Source organism: Bombina bombina, chromosome 3 (assembly GCF_027579735.1).
Source record: "Bombina bombina isolate aBomBom1 chromosome 3, aBomBom1.pri, whole genome shotgun sequence".
NCBI classification, from domain to species: Eukaryota; Metazoa; Chordata; class Amphibia; order Anura; family Bombinatoridae; genus Bombina; species Bombina bombina.
In genome coordinates, this window is record NC_069501.1 from 616,482,550 (window position 1) to 616,510,508 (window position 27,959).

General features: G+C 36.1%; 1 protein-coding gene across 1 annotated transcript in view; it reads right to left on the bottom strand.

Annotated features, from left to right (window-relative positions):
• ADGRB2 (adhesion G protein-coupled receptor B2) overlaps positions 1 to 27,959 on the bottom strand; it is a 540,900-nt gene that overhangs the window by 349,575 nt on the left and 163,366 nt on the right. Inside the window, exon 3 of the mRNA XM_053707236.1 lies at positions 4,582 to 4,746. Coding sequence (XP_053563211.1) covers positions 4,582 to 4,746 — 165 coding nt within the window. The remainder of the gene's footprint in view (positions 1 to 4,581; positions 4,747 to 27,959) is intronic.

Sequence of the window (27,959 nt, forward strand, 5' to 3'; positions counted from 1 at the left end):
TATATATAAAATAGTCCATGTGTATCTGCACTCCCACTCCTGTATGGACAACAACTAGGGTGCATAGCCATAAACAACAATAGCAAAACCAGAGACAGCACTCACTGGATTAGTGTAAAAAAAAAAAACATAATAAAACATGGTGACGTCACCATGTTTTATTATTTTATTTTTATTTTTCACACCAATCCAGTAAGTACAGTCTCTGGTTTTGCTATATATATAAATATATATATATATATATGTATATATATATATATATATATATATATATATATATATATACAGTATATATTATCTATATATAATCTCTATATGTAAAAATAAAACATAAAAAAATAAAAACAGATAAATATATATATATATATATATATATATATATATATATATATATATATATATATATATATATATATAAATAAGTTATTACTGGGCTGAGGTGTAAGTGAAACAATTCCAAGAACAACTCTAGAACGCACTAGAACCCCCATGGCCAATCCCTATTGTTATATCCTGTGTGTGTATTACAACTACAAACATCTACATAGAATGTTTGAAAGCTTATTTCCTAAGTGTTGCAGTTGCTATCTTATTTCCACGTATATAGTAGTTCACTTTGATGTACACGATTATATGAATTGGGCATCTTATCAACCATAGATGCTTTAATTATAGGAATGCCCACTAACAAAGCACTTAAGAAGAGAGGTGAAGCGATGCTTAATGAATTTCAAACATGAAACAACAAGGCCCTTAGGCAACCTCCCAAGCACCAAAGAATCTAGCCAATAGTCATCCAGAGGTGTGTCCCTCAGGTGCCATTGTCTTTATTGGACAGTGAGGATTAGTAGGAAGTGCCAAACCAATACTACAGTATTAGCTTCAATTTAAGCTTAAAAATCCGCTTTTAGTTGGTGTTTTGTCAAGCAATAAATATTTTCTACATCTGAAGATGCTGCTCTTTTATAATAAGCAGGATATAATTTTTTGGAGTACAATATTCCTTTAACTATTTTTAGAATGTATTTTGTCTATATGAGACACTGGTGTAAGCCCATTGCCTAGCTTCTGTGTGCTCCACACGTTTTCGCCTTGAGTTACTTGGCTACAGATTATTGTCACAGGATCACACCCTTAATTGCGGAAATGATGTTAATGTCAGTTTGTATCTCACAAACATAATGCATCAACTGGCGGCTTTGGTGTTAAACTGTTACTTCTTCAGAAAATTAACATCAATGTATCACAGAGAATTGATTTCATGGGTGAGAAGAATGTGCCGTGTTTATTGGGAGTGAAGCAGGATTCCCTTATGTATTGTAATGGCCATAATTATTCTCCATTTATCTACTAATTGTTCATCACTAAAACTGGCAGTTAACCCATCTGCATATAAAAAATAAAACATCTATGCTTGCACATATGTGCACGCTACATTGCCAACATATTAGAAATAATTGATATGTTTCATATATTCGTTAGAGTAGATAGGGATTGATCTTATCCCAAGTTATAAGTCAATTTCTGTATAGCTGAACATCAGTTTAATCTAGCACTGTCCCTCGAGGCCACTCTCCTGCTACAGTGTATATCGGAAACAATTATTATTGCTGGAAGTGGGTTTCTCATCATTTAACCAGTTTTGGAAACACATTGAGATAGTAAGCTTCAATAACCCTGTGAGTTTTATAGGTATTGCCTTAAAGGGATATGCAAATCAACTCTTTGCTACATATAAAAGTGAGAATATATATATTTTTCATCTATTTTTTTTTATTTAAAAATACACACACATATATATCATATATATATATATATATATATATATATATATATATATATATATATATATATATATATATATATATAGACAGACATATTTATAATTTGGAATTTCCAACACTGCTCATTTTGGTTTTTTGCAGCCAGCCTTTCAACAGGATTTGTGGAGAGATAAATAAATTGACATGGAGGAGGTGGATGAATAAACAATTCAGTTTGATATTTGCTAAATTAACCTACTTATAAAGGGACAGTAAAGTTAAAATTAAACTTCTATTATTCTGTATACAATTTTAAACAACTTTCCAGTTTGCTTCTATTATAAAATTAGCTTTTTTCGTTTTGTATCCTTTGTTGAAAAATAAACTAGGTAGGCTCATACAAGCTCAAAAACGTGCATGTGTCTTTTAGAATTCTAGGCCAGCAGTGTTTACAATAATGTATAAAATTGCTACATACATTGTTGCAAACACTGCTACCCTAGAATGCTAAAATATGCAGGCACACTCTTGAGGTCCTGTGAGCCTACCTAGGTTAATTCTTTAATAGGGATGGGCGAATGTGTTTATATCCGAATTTGAATGTTAGAACGAATGTTATTGTAGAAATTCGATTTACATAATAGAATGTTGATAAGAACGAATATTCTTAAAAATTCGATTTTCGAATTTTGTTTACAGTTTTCGAATGTCACATTCGAATTCGAATATTACATTTAAAAAACGCAATTGTAGACTAGAAACACTATTTCGAATGTCACATTCAAATAGAATATCACATTCGAATCAAATGCCACATTCAAATTAGAATATTACATTTATAAAACACAGTATTAGACTAGAAATACTATTTTGAATTTGAATGTCACATTCTAATCGAATATCACATTCAAATCGAATATTACATTTAAAACACAGTATTAGACTAGAAATACTATTTCAAATTTGAATGTGACATTCAAATTCGAATGTAGCATTCGAATATTACATTTATTATACACAGTTGTAGACTAGAAATACTATTTCAAATTTGAATGTCACATTCTAATTCGAATGTCACATTCGAATTCGAATATTACATTTCGAAATTGAATGAATACATAGCTAAACATTCTATTATTCAAACAAATTTTTCCAATTATATTGAAAAATTCGAAAACGAAAATAGAATGTTAGAATGTTATATAAACATTCGAAACTCGATTCGAACGAACAAATGTATCAAAATTCATTTTAAATTTCGAATTTTTAGAAACATTCGCCCATCCCTATTCTTCAACAATACAAAAAGAACAAGGCAAATTTTATAACAGAATTAAAATGTAAATTAATTTAAATTTGCATGCTTTATTGATCCATCCTTAAAGGGATATTATACACCAATGTTCATGTAACTGCATGTAATATACACTACTACAGAAAATAATATGCACAGATACTGATATAAAAATCCAGTATAAAACCGTATAAAAACTTACTAAGAAGCTCCAAGTTTAGCTCTATTAAATAGGTTAGCTGTGAAACCCAATAAAAGTGGGTGTATAGCAAAAAAAAAATTATTTAAAAATAAGCAGAAAATACATTTATTTTTTTTAAAAGCTGTATAGGCTATATATAAATGGATCATCTACAAAACATTTATGCAAAGAGAAATCTAGTGTATAATGTCCCTTTAAGGTTTGTTAAGGCCTGTACGTTTCAACCAACATAGCTGTGGAAGCATTCACTAATATAATGCAGTATGCAACATACATTTTTTGCTAATGTAAATTTTAATAGCTTTAAATAACATTTTTTTCAGACTAGATAATAAGCATTAAGAAATCCAGGCAATCCAGGCACATAAAAAAAATAATCTGACTTTTATTTTATCTCATGGGTCCAAAATACAAACACATCAGACAAAGTTTCAAGCTGTGAAGCTTTTAATCACGATCGTGATTAATTATATTATGCATGATAGAAAGTGTTTACTTCTCATGTGTTTTTAATGTGATAGCAGATTTGCCAATTATGGAATAGAATGTTGTAATGTTTATCAACTGTGCTGAACTGATTTAAGACTACGTGGGGATTATATAAGATTATTATAGCAGCCATATGTGTATCTACATGGGGAAGAAGAAGGAGAGGAAAAGTGCGGAATGAGAAAGGAAAACAATGGTAAAAGCTAGGTAGGCGCTATGAAGAATATAAGTAAGAAAGAAAGAAAAAGAAGTTAAAGTGATATCCACAGACCTGATAAGGTTGGAAATGAAACGATTTACAGAACAGACTGTGTTAGAGGAAACAAGATGGAAGGTAGGGAAGCACTATGGATAGAGAGAAGGTTTCAAGCAAACAGGGTAGTTATGGAGAGTTCTACAAAGGTGAAGTATATAGTGACATACTGATTGAACAAAAGACTTTTCAGAAATTTGCATCCTTAGAAAAGAAGAGCTTAGGTATGCATGGGGCTATTGGTGCGGTTTTATGAAGTAGGTCATTGCTTTAAGGATGCGTAAGGATATACAGGCATGAAGTCAAGTGTGTTGGTTATAGATGATGACTGAGCTTAATGCCTCATTGATAGAGCTCACTATATTAGATCACCGGGTGACTCAAAGCCTGTGTGTAGACAATTGCTAATGCCTAGTGATTTTAATGTTATACACTGAACCAATGACTCATAACGCTGAGTAATAATTTTCCTGCTTTTCTTCATGTGCATTTTCAGTCTGTCAGAGCACTGGCAAAACAGACACAAGACGTCATATGAGAACAAATGAATACAGCAGAAAGAAAACAAGATTCTGGTTACCTGGGCAGGGCACTGTGTTGTTGCAGGTCCGTGTCTCCCTCAGTGGACCACTGCACAGCGTCCCATATGGTGATGATACACAGGATCTTGTTCTAACTTGTAATCCCTGGCCACAGGTCATGGAGCAAACTCCCCATTGCGACCAACCTTCCGCTGCAGGATCTCCTGAGAAATTAGTGAACAGTGAGTTAAAGTTGTGCAACCCTCAGTTAAAGACAATTACTGCTATAACTGTTATACTGCCAGTTTGTACAACTGTTTAAAGCCATTTCTCTATTATAGTATCTACATTTAAATAAATTAAACCCCAACAGATACCCTCATCGTTTTTAAACCAATGCTTATCCTCAAAAAAAAAAAGTCATAGTTTTTAATTAAAAATATTCTCAATGCAAATTTAAAATTAATTTTGTCTGTGCAAAGTATGCAGAACGGCAACAATCCAAAAAGTTTGTCATTGTAACAGAATTAAAGGGACATAAAAGTAAACATTTTACTTTTTTTTATTAAGACTTTTAGGTTTACTTCTATTACTTTTTGCTCTAAAATAGTTTATTGAATGCATATGAGAGAAACGGCCTAAGGGAGGGGCTTCTGGAAGAACAATAGGCTGGCTAGGTGTGCCAGAGTGGGGGTAGCCAAGAGGGGTTACCTGAGAGAAGTGGCAGGGGCCAGCGAGAGGCCATTGGACAAGACAAGGGGAAGGGGAGGAGCGGAGCAAAGGTGACATAGGGAAGGAGACAACAGGAAGTGGTCACTAACCTTTGTTTTTTTCCCTTGTTTCCCACCCTCCCACCCTAGAGACAATGAAGGACAATGCAACAATCCGGAGAGGTCATGTGAAAGAGAACAGCAGCAGCACGGATAGGGGCAGGACGATGACTACTTGGTCGAGTCATAGTAAGACTGCCCGTGCTCCTCCATAAGGGGAACAATGCAGCGCAACCCAAAGACAGCAGGTGACCCGACGGTCTATGCTGGCTTGAGGATAAAAAGATGGCAGCTGTTTTTGTCTAGTAAACTTAGGAATCCCAGCAGGCGGTGAAGTTTGGTTACCACGTGGGCGGGGCATAGGGGGATGGGGGGATCCCGCGGCATGCTCAGCCCTGAGGGGTGATCCGGTGGTCTATCTATGGGGTGGGCTATGCCCTGGGTTCTCCTTTCCCCTTATGCCCTGCCAGGGGGGTATTTGTGGTCCACCCCCCTAGACGTGGGTCCCAAAATTCTTGTTAATGCAGTGGCATTTTTGTGATATGTAAATTTTGATTTATGATATGGATGAATTTTGCTCTACAAAACTTAAAGGTAAAAATGGCAAAATTCAATTTATTTAATAAATTGTGACCTTTTTATTTTAAATAAGATTGGATAAGTAAAATAGACTTAAGTGTTAAGAAATTGGTTTGGTGGCAATTGGTAAAAGGAATGAAGCCTCCTAGACCTTAGGTATTATTTGTTGACAAGCTCAGGAGTAGCAATGTACTACTGTGATCTAGCTGGTGATTGGTAGCTGCACACATATGCCGCTTGTCATTGGCTCACCAGATAGGTCCCAGCAGTGCATTGCTGCTCTGGAGCTGACTTTATGGGGTTGATCATAATCTATTGTTTGATAATTATTGGCATGATAACAACTGCAGAAAAACCCTTTTCAATGTGGACATGACCACACTCAGCCATTTTCATTGTTTATAAGAAGCCCTTATTGCATTATTGGTATGGGCTAAACAAACTTATACTTAACATGTGTGCAAGTTTGGCTGATCACAATCCAAATTGTTGATACTTAAAGGGACAGTCAACTCCAAAATTGTTGTTGTTTAAAAAGATAGATAATACCTTTATTACCCATTCCCCCGTTTTGCATAACCAACACTGTTATATTAATATACTTTTTACCTCTGTGATTACTTTGTACCTAAGCCTCTTTTGACAGCCCCCTGATCACATGACTATTTATTATCTATTGACTTACTTGCATTTTACCAATTAGTGCTGTGTCCTGCACAACTCCAGGAGAGAGAGCACAATGTTATTTATATGGCCCACATGAACTAGCAGTCTCCTGTTGTGAAAAGCTAATAAAAAAGCATGTGAAAAGAGGCTGTCTATAGTGGCTTACAAACAGGCAGAAATTTTGAGGTTTAATGGTTATAAAGTATATTAATATAACAATGTTGGTTGTGCAAAGCTGGGGAATGGTTAGTAAAGGCGTTATCTATCTTTTTAAACAATAACATTTTTATGGTTGACTGTCCCTTTAACAACACATTTACAATTTTTAACTTATTGAATACTACAGCTATAAGGACTTGATAAAGTCAGGACAACACATTACAAATTATAACCAACTAGTACAACAAAAGCTTTCTGAATATAACATTGGCTTTGCACACACACAAAAACCATTGTCAGAAGCATTTTAGGATTGTGGTCAATTGTTAAACATCCTGATAATACCAATGTTCAGAAATTGTTATTTACTTAAAAAAAGCCCATGATTGTAATTAATCTCTTCACAGGGATTAAATACTTTCGGCTAGATTACGAGTTTTGCGTTAGGCTTAAAAAGCAGCGTTAGCCGGTCCTAACGCTGCTTTTTAATGCCCGCAGGTATTATGAGTCTTGAAGGTAAAGGCTCACCGCTCACTTTTTTGGCCAGACTTGGAAATACCGCAAATCCACTTAAAGGGCCATAATACCCAAATGTTTAAACACTTGAAAGTGATGCAGCATAGCTGTAAAAAGCTGACTAGAAAATATCTCCTGAACATCTCTATGTAAAAAAGAAAGATATTTTACCCCAAAAGTTCCTCAGTAGCCACCTCCCATTGTAAAGGATTTCTAAGCAGCATATTAGTGTGTCTGTCCCGGGACATCTGAAGGGATGAGCATTGTGCACTCTCATATTATATCACCAATCAGGTAAAGGAAGTTTACTATGAAATCTCATGAGAGTTAAGTCAAATCTCATGAGATCACAGTAAGAGTTCATGACCTCAGCACTGCTGATGCTGATTGGCTGCTGTTCATTTCTTAATTTTTTAATTTTTTTTTACCTGCAGCTGGGAGCAGCTGAGTATAACCTTTTACACAGAACTTACTCTGCTGAGCTGAGGAGATTGTGAGGTAAAATATCTTCCTTTTTTACATAGAGATGCTCAGGTGATATTTTCCTGTCAGATTTTTACAGTTATACTGCAACAGTTTCAAGTGATTTAGCATATGAGTATTATGTCCCTTTAAGTAAATTGTATACCCTCTTTTTTCAATGGGACTTGAATAGCGCCGGTATTACGAGTCTGCCAAAAAGTGAGCGGTAGACCCTCTCCTGTCAAGACTGGTAACGCATTCTAAAGTCAGTAGTTAAGAGTTTTACACTACAACGCCGTAGCATAGAACTCTTAACTAAAGTGCTAAAAAGTAAACTAAAACCCATAAACTACCTATTAACCCCTAAACCAAGGCCATTCCGCATCGCAAACACTTAAAAAAACTTTTTTAACCCCTAATCTGCCGAACCGGATATCGCCGCCACTATAATAAATATATTAACCCCTAAACCGCCGCACTCCCACCTCGCAAACATTAGTTAAATATCATTAACCCCTAATCTGCCAGCCCTTACATCGCCGACACCTACCTACATTTATTAACCCCTAATCTGCCGCCCCCAACGTCGCCGCCACTATACTAAAGTTATTAACCCCTAAATCTAAGTCTAACCCTAACCCTAACACCCCTAACTTAAATATAATTTAAAAAAATCTAAATAAAATTCCTAACATTAACTAAATTTTTCCTATTTAAAACTAAATACCTGTAAAATAAACCCTAAACTAGCTACACTATAACTAATAGTTACATTGTATCTATCTAATGGTTTATTTTTATTTTACAGGCAAGTTTGTATTTATTTTAACTAGGTAGAATAGTTATTAAATAGTTTTTTAACTATTTAATAACTACCTAGCTAAAATAAATACAAATTGACCTGTAAAATAAAACCTAACCTAAGTTACACTAACACCTAACACTACACTATAATTAAATGAATTCCCTAAATTAAATAAAATTAGCTAAAGTACAAAAACAAACAAACACTATATTACAGAAAATAATAAACAAATTACAAGATTTTTAAACTAATTACACCTAATCTAAAACCGCTAAAAAAAAAACAAAAAAAACCCCTACCCTACACTAAATTACAAATAGCCCTTAAAAGGGCCTTTTGCGGGGTCATTGCCCCAAAGTAATCAGATCTTTTACCTGTAAAAAAATTACAAATCCCCCCCAACATTAAAACCCACCACCCACATAACCAACCCTACTCTAAAACCCACCCAATACCCCCTTAAAAAAACCTAACACTAACCCCTTGAAGATCACCTTACCGGGAAAAGTCTTCATCCAACCGGGCCGAAGTCCTCAACGAAGCCGGGAGAAGTCTTCATCCAAGCCGGGCGAAGTGGTCCTCCAGACGGGCAGGTCTTCATCCAGGCGGCATCTTCTATCTTCATCCATCCGGCGCGGAGCGGGTCCATCTTCAAGACATCCGACGTGGAGCATCCTCTTCATCCAACGGCTAACATTGAATGAAGTTCCTTTAAATGATGTCATCCAAGATGGTGTCCCTTCAATTCCGATAGGCTGATAGAATTCTATCAGCTAATCGGAATTAAGGTAAAAAAATCCTATTGGCTGATGCAATCAGCCAATAGGATTGAAGTTCAATCGTATTGTCTGATCCAATCAGCCAATAGGATTGAACTGGCATTCTATTGGCTGTTCCAATCAGCCAATAGAATGCCAGCTCAATCCTATTGGCTGATTGCATCAACCAATAGGATTTTTTCTACCTTAATTCTATCAGCCAATAGGAATTGAAGGGATGCCATCTTGGATGAAGTAATTTAAAGGAACCTTAATTCAGTGTTACCCGTCGGATGAAGAGGATGCTCCGCGTCAGATGTATTGAAGATGGACCCGCTCCGCGCCGGATGGATGAAGATAAAAGATGCCGTCTGGATGAAGACTTCTGCCCATCTGGAGGACCACTTTGCCTGGATTGGATGAAAACTTCTCCCGGCTTCGTTGAGGACTTTGGCCCGGTTGGATGACTGTGTCTCCCGGTAAGGTGATCTTCAAGGGGTTAGTGTCAGGTTTTTTTAAGGGGGTATTGTGTGGGTTTTAGAGTAGGGTTGGTTGTGTGGGTGGTGGGTTTTAATGTTGGGGGGGATTTGTAATTTTTTTTACAGGTAAAAGAGCTGATTACTTTGGGGCAATGCTCCACAAAAGGCCCTTTTAAGGGCTATTTGTAATTTATTGTAGGGTAGGGCTTTTTTTATTTTTGGGGGTGGGGTTATTTTGTTAGGGGGATTAGATTAGTTGTAATTAGTTTAAAAATCTTGTAATTTGTTTATTATTTTCTGTAATTTAGTGTTTGTTTTTTGTACTTTAGCTAATTTTATTTAATTGTATTTAATTTAGGGAATTAATTTAATTATAGTGTAGTGTTAGGTGTAATTGTAACTTAGGTTAGGTTTTATTTTACAGGTACTTTTGTATTTATTTTAGCTAGGTAGTTATTAAATAGTTAATAACTATTTAATAACTATTCTACCTAGTTAAAATAAATACAAACTTGCCTGTAAAATAAAAATAAACCCTAAGCTAGCTACAATGTAACTTAGTTATATTGTAGCTAGCTTAGGGTTTAGTTTATAGGTAAGTATTTAGTTTTAAATAGGAATAATTTAGTTAATGATAGGAATATTTATTTCGATTTCTTTTAATTATATTTAAGCTAGGGGGTGTTAGGTTTAGGGTTAGACTTAGGTTTAGGGGTTAATAACTTTAATATAGTGGCGGCGACGTTGGGGGCGGCAGATTAGGGGTTAATAAATGTAGGTAGGTGGCGGCGATGTTAGGGCCGGCAGATTAGGGGTTAATAATATTTAACTAATGTTTGTGATGCGGGAGTGTGGCGGTTTAGGGGTTAATATGTGTATTATAGTGGCGGCGATGTTGGGGGCGGCAGATTAGGAGTTAATAAGTGTAGGTAGGATGGCGGCGACATTGGGGGCGTCAGAGTAGGGGTTAATAAATATAATGTAGGGTTCAGCGATGTTGGGGGCAGCAGATTAGGGGTTAATAATTATCATGTAGGTGTCGGCGATGTCGGGGGTGGCAGAATAGGGGTTAATAAGTGTAAGATTAGGGGTGTTTAAACTCGGGGTTCATGTTAGGGTGTTAGGTGTAGACATAAAATGTATTTCCCCATAGGAATCAATGGGGCTATGTTAGGGAGCTTTACGCTGCTTTTTTTCAGCCGTCTCTCCCCGTTGATTCCTATGGGGAAATCGTGCACGAGCACGTTACACCAGCTCACCGCTGACTTAAGCAGCGCTGGTATTGGAGTGCGGTAATGAGCAAAATTTTGCTCAACGCTCACTTCTTGTCTTTTAACGACGGGTTTGTAAAAACCCGTAATATCAGCACTGCAGGTAAGTGAGCAGTGAGGGAAAACTGCTTGTTAGCACCGCATAGCCTCTAACGCAAAACTCGTAATCTGGGTCTAATACAATCTGTTGGCGATTGGCTATTGAAATGGATTTTTGTTTTCCACCCGAATTGGGGGTCAATCACAATCCTTTAGAGAAAGGTATCAAATTATTTATCTGCAAAACTCCCCATAGACTTGAATGATGTTTTTCTGTTGAAAATCTTTAGATACCCTTGGTTATTGAGTTTTTTGGGTGCTCACAATACAGAATGGATTTGTTTGTTAAAAGCCTGCAGCAGTGAATGCCTTTAAATCAGAATAGCTCCCAAAATGGCCTTTCTGTGTGTTAAGTACCTGTTTTCAAAATAGAAACTGGGAGGTCACCCCAAACTGACAGATACAATAGCCCATTCACATATCTTAAGGTTACAGTAAAGGTCCTTTCAACTAACCCCTTAGTTCACTGTGGAAGTAAAATGCTCATTTACATGTGTGACATTAGCCTATTGTAATTCAAATCCATCCTCAACATTGATTAACCATCTAAATGCCATTTGTATCTTGGTGTGATGGACATACTTGAAAAGTAACATTAGGACCCTAACATCTTCAAATGGCATGTAGGAATCTCTTAAAGGGAATGTTTGATTCTAAGTTAAACTTGCACTGTCATGATTGTCACTAACAGAACAAGCGTGGACTTTAAAACAATATTGCGCAATTATGAGTTCCATATGAATAACTTGCAATCTGTTTCCATTTCCACCACTGCTAAACCATCTGAATTCTATTTGTATGTTGGCCTGATGGATAGACTGGGCACATTTTTCTATCGCTATATTGTCACAATCTTTAACAAGTATTGTTTTTTGACATTATTTATTTGTACTGTTTGTTAAAGCACTGGTTCTGTTTTGGTGTGATCTGAAAACAAGATAGCAAATATGGATTAATATTTAAAGGATTTATGATATCTTCTTATACTGAATTTTAACAGTAATGAAACTATAGAGCGTGATTCTGCTCCTTTGCAATATTGTATCTGCCTAGAAGATGTTCAAACGAGATTGCACCTTTGTGACCAGGTTTTTATAGGGGGAGCACCGTCATACACTCTATGGGGTCGGCCGCTAGCAGGGGGTGTCAATAAACTTGATCATATTCGATCGGGTTGATTTCTGTCCGCCGCCTCAGAGCAGGCGGGCAGGTTATGGAGCACCTGTCTTTAGACCACTGTTTCAGAACTTCTGTTTCCGGCGAGCCAGTATGGAGCTTGATAAATTGACCCCTATGTCTAAACACACTCACAACATCTACATTACTGAACTTGTAAACTGGAATGCACCTTTGTGAAAGTGAGTTGAATAATGTAGGCACAAGCACTTTGAAACATATTGCCATGACTGTGTTTAGACTTAGAGCATACTCTAAGTTCCAGTCATTCTGCGAAAGGGGAAAAACATTATTGTTAACCCCTTAAGGACAATTTCAATTTCTTTCCCTTAAGGACAAGGGCTATTTTTACATTTCTGCAGTATTTGTGTTTAGCTGTTATTTTCCTCTTACTTATTTACTGTACCCACACATATACCGTTTTTATCACCATTAAATGGACTTTTTTAAAGATACCATTATTTTCATCATATCTTATAATTTACTATAAAAAAATATAAAATATGATGAAAAAATTGAAAATTGAAAAAAAAAACACACTTTTTCTAACTTTGAACAATCTGTTACACATCTACAACCACCAGAAAACACCCATGCTAAATAGTTTCTAAATTTTTTCCTGAGTTTAGAAATTCCCAATGTTTACATGTTCTTTGATTTTTTTTGCAAGTTATAGGGCAATAAATACAAGTAGCACTTTGCTATTTCCAAACCATTTTTTTTTTCAAATTTAGTGATAGTTACATTGTAACACTGATATCTGTCAGGAATCCCTGATTATCCCTTGACATGTATATATTTTTTTAGTAGACAACCCAAAATATTGATCTAGGCCCATTTTGGTATATTTCATGCCACTATTTCACCGCAAAATGCGATCAAATAAAAACAAAATCGCTAACTTTTTCACAAACATTTTTGCAAACTTTAGGTTTCTCACTGAAATTATTTAGAAACAGCTTGTGCAATTATGGCACACATGGTTGTAAATGCTTATCTGGGATCCTTTTTCTTCAGAAATAGCAGACATATATGGCCTTGGCGTTGCTTTTTGGTAATTAGAAGGCCGCTAAATTCTGCTGCGCACCACACTTGTATTATGCCCAGCAGTGAAGGGGTTAATTAGGTAGTTTGTAGTGAGCTTATAGGGTTAATTTTGACTTTAGTGTAGTGTAGTAGACCAGTGTGCCGTGGCACACTAGTGTGCCGTGAGAGATCCTCAGGTGTGCCGTGGTAGACTGACAACAATGTGACATATTTTTTAAATTTTGCTTGTTTTTTTATTCTGGGCCGTTTTTTTATTTTAAGTGAGATGATGACTGATGGGAAGGACTATTCCCAGTGCAGGGGTGTCCCTCTTTCAAATTTTGAAATATTGGGAGGTATGTGACAGGCTCATCAGGCGTCATTACAACCATGACATATTGACATTCATTCACAGACAATCATTATGATTGTTTGTGAATAAATGTCAATATGTCATGTATAGTTTGTAGGAGGCATGGCATGACAGCACAGTACAGTGTGTGTGTATGTATGTATGTTTGTGTATATATATATATATATATATATACACACACTGTATTAAGCTACAATGTGTTATTTTGTAAAATTTTGGGACGGTGGTGTGCCACAGGATTTTTTAATGTAAAAAAGTGTGCCACGGCAAAAAAAAGGTTGAAAATCACTGTACTAGACAATCCAAAGTATTGATCTAAGTCCATTTTGGTACATTTCATGCCAACATTTCACCGCCAAAACCGATCAAATAATAAAAATCATTAACTTTTTCACTAACTTTATGTTTCTCACTGAAATTATTTACAATTAGCTTGTGCGATAATGGCAAAAATGGTTGTAAATGCTTCTCTGGTATCCCCTTTGTTCAGAAATAGCAGACATATGGCTTTGGTGTTATTTTTGAAAATTAGAAGGCAGCTAAATGTCGCTGCGCACCATACTTGTATTATGCCCAGCAGTGAAGGGGTTAATTAGGTAGCTTGTAGGGAGCTTGTAAGGTTTATTATAGCTTTAGCATAGAGATCAGTCTCCCATCTGACACATCACACCCCCTTATCCCTCCCTGACCCCTCACAAACTGCTCTATTCCCTCCCCATCCCACAATTGTCACGCCATCTTAAGTACTAGCAGAAAGTTTGCCAGTACTGAAATAAAAGCCTTTTTTTTTAGCATTTTTCTAAAATAAAAAAATAGTTTCTGCAGTGAAGGTTCCTCCCTAACCCCCTAACCTCCATGATCCCCCCCAAACAGCTCTCTTAAGCTCCCCCAATTCCTATTTGTGGCCATCTTAGGTACTGGCAGCTGTCTGCCAGTACCCAGTTTCTGATCAAATTTGCGCATTTTTCTTATTTTATTGATTATTACCCTATTTTTCTGTAGTGTAGCTGCCTCCCCTCAATGTCCTTCCCCCTCCCCCTCCCAGATCCCATTCCTCACGAGCTCACGGCAATACCTTGAAAGCGTCTGGAAGCGATCACTATCGCTTCCAGCTGCTTTAAACCCCTAACGATGTACAAGGTACACCCTGTACGACGTGTATGTCATAGCCTGTACAGCGTAAGGGGTTTAAGGGACATGAAACCTAATTTTCTTTCATGATTCAGATAGAGCATGCAATTTTAAACAACTTTCAAATTTACTTCTAATATCTTACCGGTTTGTTCTCTTGTTATCCTTTGGATTCCAGTACCACTTACAGTATATGCTGATGATACCCAAATTTATCTTTCCTCTCCTGATATCTCTCCCTCTTTACTCAACCAGATTTCCAACTGCCTCTCTGCAATTTACTCTTGGAAGTCTTCACACTACCTGCAACTCAATCTGTCCAAAACTGAGCTGCTTCTTATTCCCCCCTCTTCGAGACATCCAACACCTGACATTTCTCTGATGGTTGGAGACTCTATTCTCAACACCTCACTCCAGGTCCACTGTCTTGGGGTCACACTAGACTCAGAGCTCACATTCAACCGACATATACAAACGCTTACCAAATCCTGCCGTTCACACCTACGCAACATTACCAGAATTCGTCCCTTCCTTACTCAAAAAACTACAAAAATACTTATTCAGTCCCTCATTTTGTCACGCATTGATTATTGCAATCTACTTCTAAATGGCCTTCCAAAACACCGCCTCTTCTCCCTCCAATCTATTATGAATGCTTCTGCTAGATTCATCCACCTAAGTCGCCGATCTACATAAGCTGCTCTGCTCTGCCAGTCTCTACACTGGCTCCCCATACACTCCAGAATACAATTTAAAGTATTAACCCTAACTTACAAAGCACTCAACAGTCTAACTCCCAACTATATTTCCTCTCTCATCGTGAAATATTCCCCATCCCGTCCTCTTCGATCAACCTCTGACCTACGTCTCTCCAATCCTGTTATCTCTATGTCCCACTCCCGCCTCCAATATCTCGCACGTGCTGCTTCTGTCCTCTGGAACTCTCTACCCCGCTCCATAAGACTGTCAACAACCCTGTATAGCTTCAGACGCTCCTTGAAAACCCACCTATTCAGAGCGGCTTACTATCTCTCCTCTATCCCTTTCTGAACCAAACTAATACATGAACTGCCTGACTCACTGCTGCAACTACAACCAATGTAACAAGCTACCCCAAACCTTATGTCTCTGCACCCTAAACCTGTAGACTGTGAGCTCTCCGGAGCAGGGCCCTCTTCCTCCTGTACTAGATTTGTTTAGTTTTCTTATGTTTTGTATTTGATCACAAATCCTTGTCATTGTATACCCCTATCATTTTACACAGTGCTACGGAATTTGGCAGCGCTATACAAATAAATGATAATAATGGGAGGTAAGGTCAGGAGCGTGCATGTGTCTGCATCACTATATGGCGGCAGCTTTGGAAGAATGTTATACATTTGCAAAAGCACTAGATGGCAGCACTTTTTCCTGCCATGTAGTGCTCCAGACGTGCACACTACCAACTTGAATTTTTCATTAACAAAGAATACCAAAAGAACAAATCAAATTTGATAATACAAGTAAATTGGAAACTTCCTTTTTTTAAATGAATGATTTGTCTTAATCACAAAATAAAAAAATAAATAGTTGTCATCCCTTTAAAGGTAAATTATAGAAACATCAGTCTTAAAGGGAAAGTCTACACCAGAATTGTTATTGTTTTAAAAGATAGATAATCCCATTACCCATTCCCTAGTTTTGCACAACCAACACAGTTATATTAATATACTTTTAACCTCTGTGATTACCTTGTATCTAAGCCTCTGCAAAATGCCCCCATATTTCAGTTCTTTTGACAGACATCCATTTTATCCAATTAGAGCGGGCTCACCTGAACTCCAGGTGCGTTAGCACCATGTTATCTATATGACACACATGAACTAACATCATCTAGTGTTGAAAAATTGTCAAAACGCCCTGAGAGAAGAGGTCGCCTTCAAGGGCTTAGAAATTAACATATGAACCTCCTAGCTTTAGCTTTCAACTAAGAATACAAAGAAAACAAAGCAAAATTGGTGATAAAAGTAAATTGCAAAATTGTTTAAAATTACATTCTCTATCATAATCATGAAAGATTATTTTGGACTAGACTGGCCCTTTAAATCAGTTCAGCATGGTTGATAACCAATGCTTGTTTATTAAAGTTTGCAACAAACATTAAAAAAAAAAAAAACTACTTCCCTGCTTACATGTAAATTTTACTCCCTGATCACCACCTTCTGCATACCTCAGGCGCCAATCTTGGAGCCTACAGAGAAACTAATTGACAGTGAGGCACCAAGTTTGGAGGAAAAAAAATCATTTTTAATAAAATAACATGGCACATTATTATAAAGCATTTTGCTGAGGAAAAATAACCCCATTCCTGTTTTAATACTCATGTCCCTTAAAAAGTGTTAAAAGCAGTTGATTGGACCAAGATAATAAATTGAAAAGCAGATTAGCATTCACTACAAACATCTCTACACTTTGGGGGATATTTATCAAAGCCTCAACTATGCTGCATTTGCCGGCACCAATACGCTCGCCTAACATCGCAGTCGCGGACCTGAATACGCTCTCCATATTTATAAAAAAAGCTGTCAAAAAGCCGCACCAAGAACAGGACGATGAGCATCGGACTGTTGTTAACTAACAGTCATCGATCTCGCTGCTATTCGGCTTTTAACCAACTTCATTTATACCCTGTGACTAAATGCCACCATTATACTAAAATGTTTAACCCGTATACCGCCACTCCCGGACCCCGCCACAACTGTAATAAAGTTATTAACCAATATGCTCGCCTAACATCACGGCCGCGGACCTGAATACACTTTCCATATTTATAAAAAAATCCATCAAAAAGCCGCACCAAGTACAGGACGATGAGCATCGGACTGTTGTTAACTAACAGTCATTTATCTCGCTGCTATTCGGCTTTTTACAAACTTTATTTATACCCTGTCACTAAATGCTGCCACTATACTAAAATGTTTAACCCCTATCCCGCCACTCCCGGACCCCGCCACAATTGTAATAAAGTTTTTAACCCCTATCTCACCGCTCCCGGACCCCGCCACCACTAAATAAACGTATTAACCCCTAAACCTCTGGCCTCCCACATCACTACCATTAACTAAACCTATTAACCCCTAAACCACCATCACCCCACATTGCCATAAACTAAATTAAGCTATTAACCCCTAAACCTAACAACCCGCTAACTTTACATTAAAAATACCACATACCTATCTTAAAATAAATTCAAACTTATCTGTAGAATTAAAATAAACTATTTTTAAACTATTAATTAACCTATCCTAACTATTATACTACAATTACATTAAACTAGCAATTAAATTAACTATATTACATATTAAAAAACCCTAACCCTACTCAAATTATTTAAATCTACTATTAAAAATTACTAAATTACAAAAAATAAACGCTAAGTTACAAAAAATAAAAAACACTATATTACGAAGAAACCCCCCCCCCCCCACAGTATCAAAAATAAAAACGAATTACACCTAATCTAATAGCCCTATCAAAATATAAAAGTCCCCCAAAATAAAAAAAAACCTAGCCTACAAAAAACTACCAATGGCTCTTAAAAGGGCCTTTGCAAGGCATTGCCCCAAAGAAATCAGCTCTTTTACCTGTAAAAAAAAAAAAAATACAAACACCCCCCAACAGTAAAACACACCACCCAACCAACCCCACACCCCCAAATTAAAAGCCTATCTAAAAAACTAAGCTCCCCATTGCCCTGAAAAGGGCATTTGTATGGGCATTTCCCTTAAAAGGGCATTTAGCTCTTTTACCTGCCCAGACCCTACTCTAAAAATAAAACCCACCCAAAAAACCCTTAAATAAACCTAACACTAACCCCCGGCGATCCACTTACAGTTTTTGAAGTTCCGCTTGAAGGATCCATCCAGCCGGCAAGAAGTCTTCATCCGGACGGCCTCTTCCATCTTCATCCATCCGGCGAAGTCTTTATCCATGCGGCCTCTTCTATCTTCATCCATCCGGCGCAGAGCAGGTCCATCCTGAAGACATCCAGCGTGAAGCTCCTCTTCAATACGGTTGCAACCGTAAACTGGAACTTGAATGCAAGTGACGTCATCCAAGATGGCGTCCCTTGCATTCCTATTGGCTAAAAGGTTCCAATCAGCCAATAGGATGAGAGCTCAATCCTATTGGCTGTTCCAATCCGCCAATAAGATTGAGCTCTCATCCTATTGGCTAATTGTAACAGTCAATAGGATTTTAGCAGCTCTAATCCTATTGGCTGATTGGAACCTTTCAGTCAATAGGAATGCAAGGGACGCCATCTTGGATGACGTTACTTGCATTCAAGTTCCAGTTTACGGCGGCAACTGTATTGAAGAGGAGCTCCGCGCCGGATGTCTTCAGGATGGACCCGGTCCGTGCCGGATGGATGAAGATAGAAGAGTCCGCATGGATGAAGACTTCGTCGGATGGATGAAGATGGAAGAGGCCGTACGGATGAAGACTTCTTGCCGACTGGATGGATCCTTCAAGCGGAACTTCAAAAATTGTAAGTGGATTGTCGGGGGTTAGTGTTAGGTTTATTTAAGGGTTTTTTGGGTGGGTTTTATTTTTAGAGTAGGGTCTGGGCAGGTAAAAGAGCTAAATGCCCTTTTAAGGGCAATGCCCATACAAATGCCCTTTTCAGGGCAATGGGGAGCTTAGGTTTTTTAGATAGGCTTTTTATTTGAGTGGTGGGTTTTACTGTTGGGGAGTGTTTATAATTTTGTTTACAGGTAAATTTCTTTGGGTCAATGCCCCGCAAAAGGCCCTTTTATGGGCCATTGGTAGTTTATTGTAGGCTAGGGTTTTTTTTATTTTGGGGGGCTTTTTTATTTTGATAGGGCTATTAGATTCGGTGTAATTTATTTTTATTTTTGATACGATGTTTTTTTTATCGGAATTTAGTGTTTTTTATTTTTTGTAACAGCGTTTTTTTTGTTTATAATTTAGTAATTTTTAATAGTAGGTTTAAATAATTTGAGTAGGGTTAGGGTTTTTTAATATGTAATATAATTAATTAATTGCTACTTTAATGTTATTTTAGTATAATAGTTAGGGTAGGTTATCTAATAGTTTAATATAGTTTATTTTAATTCTACAGGTAAGTTTTAATTTATTATAAGATAGGGATGTTGTAATTTTAATGTAAAGTTAGCTGGTTGTTAGGTTTAGGGGTTAATAGCTTAATTTAGTTTATGGCGATGTAGGGGGCTGGTGGTTTAGGGGTTAATAGGTTTAGTTAATGGTAGTGATGTGAGAGGCCAGAGGTTTAGGGGTTAATAACTTTATTTAGGTTGCGGTGGGGTCCGGGAGCGGTAGGATGGGGTTAATAACTTTATTTAGGTTGCGGCGGGGTCCAGGAGCGGCAGGATAGGGGTTAATAACTTTATTTAGTTGCGGCAGGGTCTTGGAGTGGTGGGATAGGGGTTAACACTTTTATTTAGTTGCGGCGGTGTCGGGAGCGGTGCAATAGGGGTTAATAAATTTAGACTTGGGGCTTATGTTAGGGTGTTAGGTGTAAACGTTACTGGTTTTCTACCATAGAAATCAATGGGATATCTGGCTTTCGCTGCTTTTAGACTCCCATTGATTCCTATGGCATCCGCGGCCTCCAGGGTGGCGGATTGAAAACCAGGTACGCTGAGCCGGAATAGCCGCGAGCGTACCGATTAACTATTTGATAACTTTGAAAAAGTGTCAAATAGTGCCGAATGTGTATTCGGAACATCTGTAATGACGTAAGCATCGATCTGTGTCGGATTGAGACCGACGGATCGTATGTTGCGTCATAGATTTCAACTTTTGCCGGTCTGTAGGGTTTGATAACTAGGTCAAATCAAGCTCGCAACAATTACTCTGTGGAATTCCAGCGTATTTGTGGTTGACGGCTTGATAAATATCCCCTTCATCTTATTTGTAATCTATAATTTTCTATCAGGATTGTAATGCTAATGTACCTTTTATTGTAATAATTTAAAAACATTAATCAAAAACTCTGTGTATATTTAACTAAATACATAAAATACCAGGAGGTGTGAATGCACTGCTTACAAATATGTATTCAATCCATTTATTTTCTATAGTAGTGTAATTGTCTTATTTTTCTTTTTTTCATTCACCATTTGAATATGAAATATACTTCCAGCTCATTTGTGACATCAAACCAGCATTGTACTGATACAGAAATGCATTTCTTTCTTTTTCCCCTGAAAAATGCAAACAAATTAATGAATTTTCAGCAACCTATCTGCCAGTTCATTTGCTATTGAGCTGTATTTTACCTTCCTTAACTATTGCACCCCCCCACAAAGTCTGAAGTGAAGAGGCGCAAACTAAAGAATCTAAATTGCCTCTTGAATTAATTTGATCCAATCACAGCAAAAATCATGGAGACCAGGCAAGCTCTTGGAACAAAGGCATAGAGTTTGCCAGAGGGTAAAACAATGGCTATGCAACCTCTATCCGTGGGTGGAATATATTCAGTCTCTTAGAATAGAAATTTGCACAGCCACACGCATACAAAAACAAACACACACACCATACACTGACATAAGGGCATTATTAGCAGACACATAAATATTCATATAAACAGGTTCTCTTTTCCCACTCAAATGCTTTCTGTCATAAGCAGCCTTAGACTTCATCAATCTCAAGCCGAATACGGGAAGTGGACTCATAAATCAGAGGGGCAGAGACCACTTTGTGCCGGAATCACAACCAAGAAACTGCTGAATAAATATGTTGAACCGCAGAATAAATAGATTGTTTTTCATCTCTCTCTCTAGTAACCCTCCAGGAAAAATGCATAAATATATCAATTGTACAAATCATATGATGTACAATGCAGTTGGGGATGGCTTTTCAATATGTTTGATGCCCACTTCTCTTCTTCATGCGTGCCCCATGTATCTACTGTTGCATATGCTGGAGGGATATTTTTCTTGTTTTATAATCTTGATAATATCTCCATGAAAAAATAAAATAATAGTACAAGTCACAGGATTCTTTAAGCCGATGTGCAGCTACCTCTGGGGTATATGGTCTGGCAGCTCATTTTTTAACAAGCAAAACAAGCAAGCTTGAGAAGCCCTAAGTGTCTGTTTTAGATGAATCCATCAGGGCTCTTTCATCTTCCAACCGTCCCGTGCCTGCAGCAGTACTGCTGGAGAGAATCTTTTCTTCACAACCATTTATCAATTACCATTAACATTATTTTTATTATCCTGGTTTATGTATAATGTGCCAATATGCTTTTGAGAGCAATCCAATAACGGTAAAAATGTCAAGTAGGTTCACATCAAGAGGTATAAAATAACATCATTTTTCAAAAACTCACTTCTTCAAGGAACTTAAAATTTAAGCCGTAGAACCTGCATTGTAAAGAATCACTGGTGGCTGATACAATGGGAAACCCAAATTAGCTCAGCGCTACAATAGTCTATTTTTACTCACTTGCTTTATTATGCACTTTATCATAGTGCACTAATTGCACCTTAGTGAGTATTGCATATGGGGCAAATTCTGTGGTACTGGGATTGTGGTTGGTCTGTTCATACAAAATATATTAATAATATCTAAAGGTTTTGTTGTATTTTAGTCCCGCATGTTAAATATAGTGGCTAGAAAAGAAAGAGATGTAGAAAATCAAGAGAGAGTGCTTAAAAATATTGTTGACCTACCTAGATCAGTTTTTCCTCAACCTTTTTGTAGCAAGTACCCCTGAAGGCATTTATTTGATACCTATTGTTATGAATATTACCTTTATCTATAAAATTATATTATGTGATAGGAGTAATGCGTGTAATGTTTAATGACACACTTTCTTATAACTTGTTAAAGATAATAAACACAAAACCTCAATCCTTTTGGTTTCTATCAGTCTATTAATTATACCGACACCAGATGAACAAACAAAAATTAGCTTTATTAAAAGATTTTGAATGGAAAATAATCAGCATTTAATGGTAACTAAGCAATCAAAATATATTCAGTGAAATAACCTATAATCCTATAATAATCGATTAAAGCAATTACATAAGGAAAACAGAATTAACGCAGAAACTAAAATATAAAGATAATTAAATCATATTTTCAAAATAACACAAAAATTGGCTTGATAATAAGACCTAAATATTTGAATATAAACCCTTTAAGGTAATTGCAGAGAATCAGGTAAATTAATAATAATGACAAACTGTCAGATCATTTATCATAATTCCCAATTCACCCAGCGTTATTGTCGACTAAGAAGACCAGGTAGTAGGAATTATCAAAAGAAAAACACAAAGCTATAAAACAATTAATTAATTTACCTGATTAAATAGACAAAGACATTTTAAATAAATGTGAGATATAACTCTTAATGACATTAACATTTAAGGTGACTTAATCCATACATCACCAAAGGAAATAAATTCCCCCTTTGTAAGCAGGAATCAATCTAGTCGTAGGTCTGTCCGAGTAGGCTAAACTAGCCTCAGCAGTTATAATCCAATGGTCTCGGACCTCTGTAGTTGATTAGCAAATTACCAACTCCATATATGATTTGACCAGTTCCAAAATACAGGAAAAATGACCCCCTCCCATTGGACTAGACCTTATATATCACCATTCTCTATTCTAGGAGGAGTCATTAATTATAATATTTTAAAAACTAATTAACATAAAATTAATTAGATGAAATTTTATTGTTCTGACAGTAAATGGCTCCCGCATATAGGGTAAAAATTCAAGAAAAATACTTTTTTTTATTTATGTTTACCCCAACATTCCTAGACTACAATCAAGGTTAAACATTGCACTTATTTACAAAAATAAGCGACAAGCTGGGGCCTAAGCAAGTAAACTACCTTAAACAGTGGAAAATATATTGATATAAGTCAGCAAGACTGAGAAAAACAAAATTCAATGTTATAATAGATGAGCTACGAGTAGGCTTAAACAAAAAAAATAACAACATGGAGTCTGTTATGTCATGAAAAATTCATGACACTATGTACCCCAACTGTAGCACAAATATTATTGATCTTTTACATAAGCAAAAATGGAAATCACGTGTATCACTTGTATCAGATAAATATATAGGAATCTGATATTTGTTCTATGTTTTCTGGAATTTAATATTTGGCAATATTAAAACCGAGAATAATCAACACATAAAACACATGCACATTGAAATTAATAATTATATGTAATTACTGTGCTTCTTACATTAAAAAAAGAGGAAAATAATATTTTTCTGCAAGATGAGGAAAGTAATATTTATGTTACCATCTTTCTATTTGTAATAACCATTTCATACACAGTTTATCTGTCTTGTTTTACTGTGGCACACGTCAGTATGATGCATTTTAACTATTTCACAGTGGCACTTGTCTCTGTGACACTTGGTCACAGTAATACACTTTCTCTGTTCATATCAGTGAAGCTCATTTCCAGCCCTCATATGTCACTAACAAGCCAGATCTAAGGTTTTACCAATCTGAGGTAAATTGGTGAAGTGATTTAGCAGTGGTTCAACATGGGCAGGGAAATACACTCTGCCTTGTTAGAAGTGCTTAAGGATAGAAATGAGAAACACAGCTTCCTTATATATGTCATGTTTACAATAGCTACATCAGGTAAAAAAAATGAATGCAAATCCCTGAAGTACCCCTTGCCAATGCCCCAAACCAGGGGTACACTGACCAAAGGTTGAGAAACTAGGACTTAGATTACCACTACCAAAACTCTGTCAATCATGAAACTTCTTACCAAAGTTTTCTCATTAGTCTTCTCAATGACATTTTGTTTTACACTCACAAGGCGAGTGGGCAAACTCGAGAAATTCTCTTAACTGAAAATATATATTTATAAATAACTTCAAATTCAAGCTGCTGCAGTCAAATGCACACCCCTGCTTTAGTACAGACAAAAGCCAATAGCTGTCTGCTAACATGGCCAATCTAACAGGCCAGATTTTCATGATTTCTGAACTAGAGTATAGGTTAAATAATTAGCCGATGGGTAAGAGCAGGTTAATAACCATGGTTACTGATCAGCTGATTATTTCACCTGTGCTCCAGTTTATATATCACTATCGTAAAATGCATACAGATAGGAATCAATTGCAAGATCATTGAGGAACATAAAACGCATTGTTTACCCCTTTATTTTGTTTTCCTCAGTATTCTCTCTGCTCATTAAATACAAACCACCTCTTTTACACCACTATGTCTCTTTTACAATTTGTATTCATTTCTTGCCTTTCAGTCTCCTTGTTTAACTATTCCCTGCTTTACTGTTTTTATTGACCTTCTAGATCCTATTTAGGGGTAGATTACAGGTGGAGTGGTAGTTTGCACTTCCGCTCGCATGTTAACTCCGCTAGATGGAGGCTTTTTGCGTACATCATCTATCACGCATATTACAGGTCGAAAGTAAAATGTTTTCGTGCAGATGCTTACTCAACACACGCAAAAAGCTGAAATATAAATAGCTCGACTTTGTTAACGTATTCCCCCCAAAGACTTCAATGAAGTGCGAAAAAAACGAACACCATTACTCGCACCCAAACGCGATCAATGGGAAAAATGTGGTGAAAGTGCAATTCACTTGGTAGAACACATAGATTAGTTAGATTGTTAATTGAATGTTATTTCCGGTTTTCGAAAGTTACTTTCATTTTGGAATGTTCATAATTAGATTGAGTTATCCACATTCAAATTTTCAAATATAACATTCAATTTAACAAATACTATTTAGAAATTCAATAGTTCATGTGGTAGGGAATTTAGTAAATTGATACATAATAGATACAAATATATTGATCCAAACCTATTTCAAATATAATTTGATTTAAATTATGCAATATTGGAATTAGAAAAATGTGTATAGAATATGTTTTTTTAAAGTTAGCATTAGAAATGCTATTACATTAAAACAAATATTAGAATGTTGTGTAAACATTTGAAATTTGAAACGAAAAAATGTGTTAAAATTCGCCCATCCCTACCAATTACATTTTTTCAAGTGCGCTAACCCCATATGAAATAGTAATATTTCACATTCCAGTGTTCTTCACGTAGAAAAATATGCTCTTAAATACATATTTATATTTATATATTTTTTTTTTTGTAAAATGTATATCTATACATATATATATATATATATATATATATATATATATATATATATATATATATACATAATTATATATAAGTATAGATATATACAGATATATAGAAATATCTATTTAAAATAGATGTATATCTATATATATATATATATATATATATATATATATATATATATATATATATATATATACATAATTATATATAAGTATAGATATATACAGATATATAGAAATATCTATTTAAAATAGATGTGAAGAACATTGAAATGCAAAATATTTACAGTAAATACACAGTATTACACTTTATTAATGCATAAATATGATTTTACATGTTTTCAGCTTCTTGACTGCAAATGGCTCCAATGTCTATATGTGTGTACATATGCATTTATGTTTTTTTTATGTATATATACGTCTGTAAATACATATATACACATATAAATACATATGTACTCACATGAAACATATAAACATATTTAGACATGGATATATGTATATATCTCTATGTTAATGTCCTTTGCAAGCCTGAGACCTCATATCGTTGAGCCCTTATAACTTTTTAATGCATTTATTTACTAAATATCATGGGGCCTATCTATCAAGCTCCGAATGGAGCTTGATGCCCTGTGTTTCTGGCGAGCCTGCAGGCTTGCCAGAAACAGCAGTTATGAAGCAGCGATCACAAGCAGGCGGACAGACATCGCCGGAATTCAACCCGATCGAGTACGATCGGGTTGATTGACACCTCCCTGCTGGCAGCCCATTGGCCGTGAGTCTGCAGGGGGCGGTGTTTCACTAGCAGCTCTTGTGAGCTGCTGGTGCAATGCTGAATACGGAGACCGTATTGCTCTCCGTATTCAGTGAGGTCTGGCGGACCTGATCCACACTGTCGGATCAGGTCCGTCAGACTTTGTTAAATAGGGGCCTCAGTATTAGATAGTGTTATTATGAGTGTAACTGCACTATTAAATGTATTTTTAACGTGTTTTGCGTAACTTTTTAGTCAAGCATAACCGTTAACCAGAGCTCTAAAGTTGCACTATTCCAACATGTTAAATTCAATTGCGCTCAAGCAAACGCATTTATTTCAACTTGTAATATGCTCCCTACTTCTAAACCACGATAAACCCCTTTTCGCTGGCACACAACATTTAGCGCACCACTCGTAATATAGCCCTTATTGGGGTATTTTTAAAACCTGAGCTCTTAAAAAACAAATAATGATGTGCATACAGAAAAGTCATTTCATTTAGAGTAAACGATGATAGAAATGCACAATAAAACATTGCATGACCAATTGCCAAACAACTGCTACTGCCACTTAAGTACATTGAAATATTACCCTTAGCATTTAACTCCAAGTCATATTTAAAGTTTGGGCAGCAGCTAATTAAGCTAATCCAGTGAATTGAATGGATATATCTAGCATCCAGAGAGCAGAGACACAGTACACTAATTCCAAGCAGAATAGCATAAATCCTGGATCAAAATACAATACCTTCTATACAAATAATAAAATGTCTTAATTCCTCTCATGAATTGCCTCAAGAAACCTGTCCAACGTTCTGCACTCATGACATTTTCTGGAAGCTAATTCTTTAGTTGTAATTTCTACTTGTTCGGTTTATTAGTTTGTCTCTAGTGAAATGCTCTACAAAAAATAAAAGATTCACAGCTTTCACCCACCTAAGCTTAGAAAAGGCGACTATGTACTGCATAATAGTTTCAGCTATTGTCTAATTTGGAACCCAAGGTGTTCCAGGGACTTCAAACCCTTATTATTATTGTCAGTTATTTGAAGAGCGCAACAGATTCTGCAGCGCTTAAAATTTACAAGACATTTCAGTCGTGTCTGTTTTGCTAACTTATTCATCTGCACTTTTTATTTCCTGAAGGCTGCCTAATATCAAGGCTGCTTTAAGACTATGCTGTTATTTTATTTTTTAAGCAATATAGATTTTCATTTAGAATTTTTCTTAATATGGTCAGTGTAATGCTATTAAATAAATAACGTTTTATCTGCCTGAAAA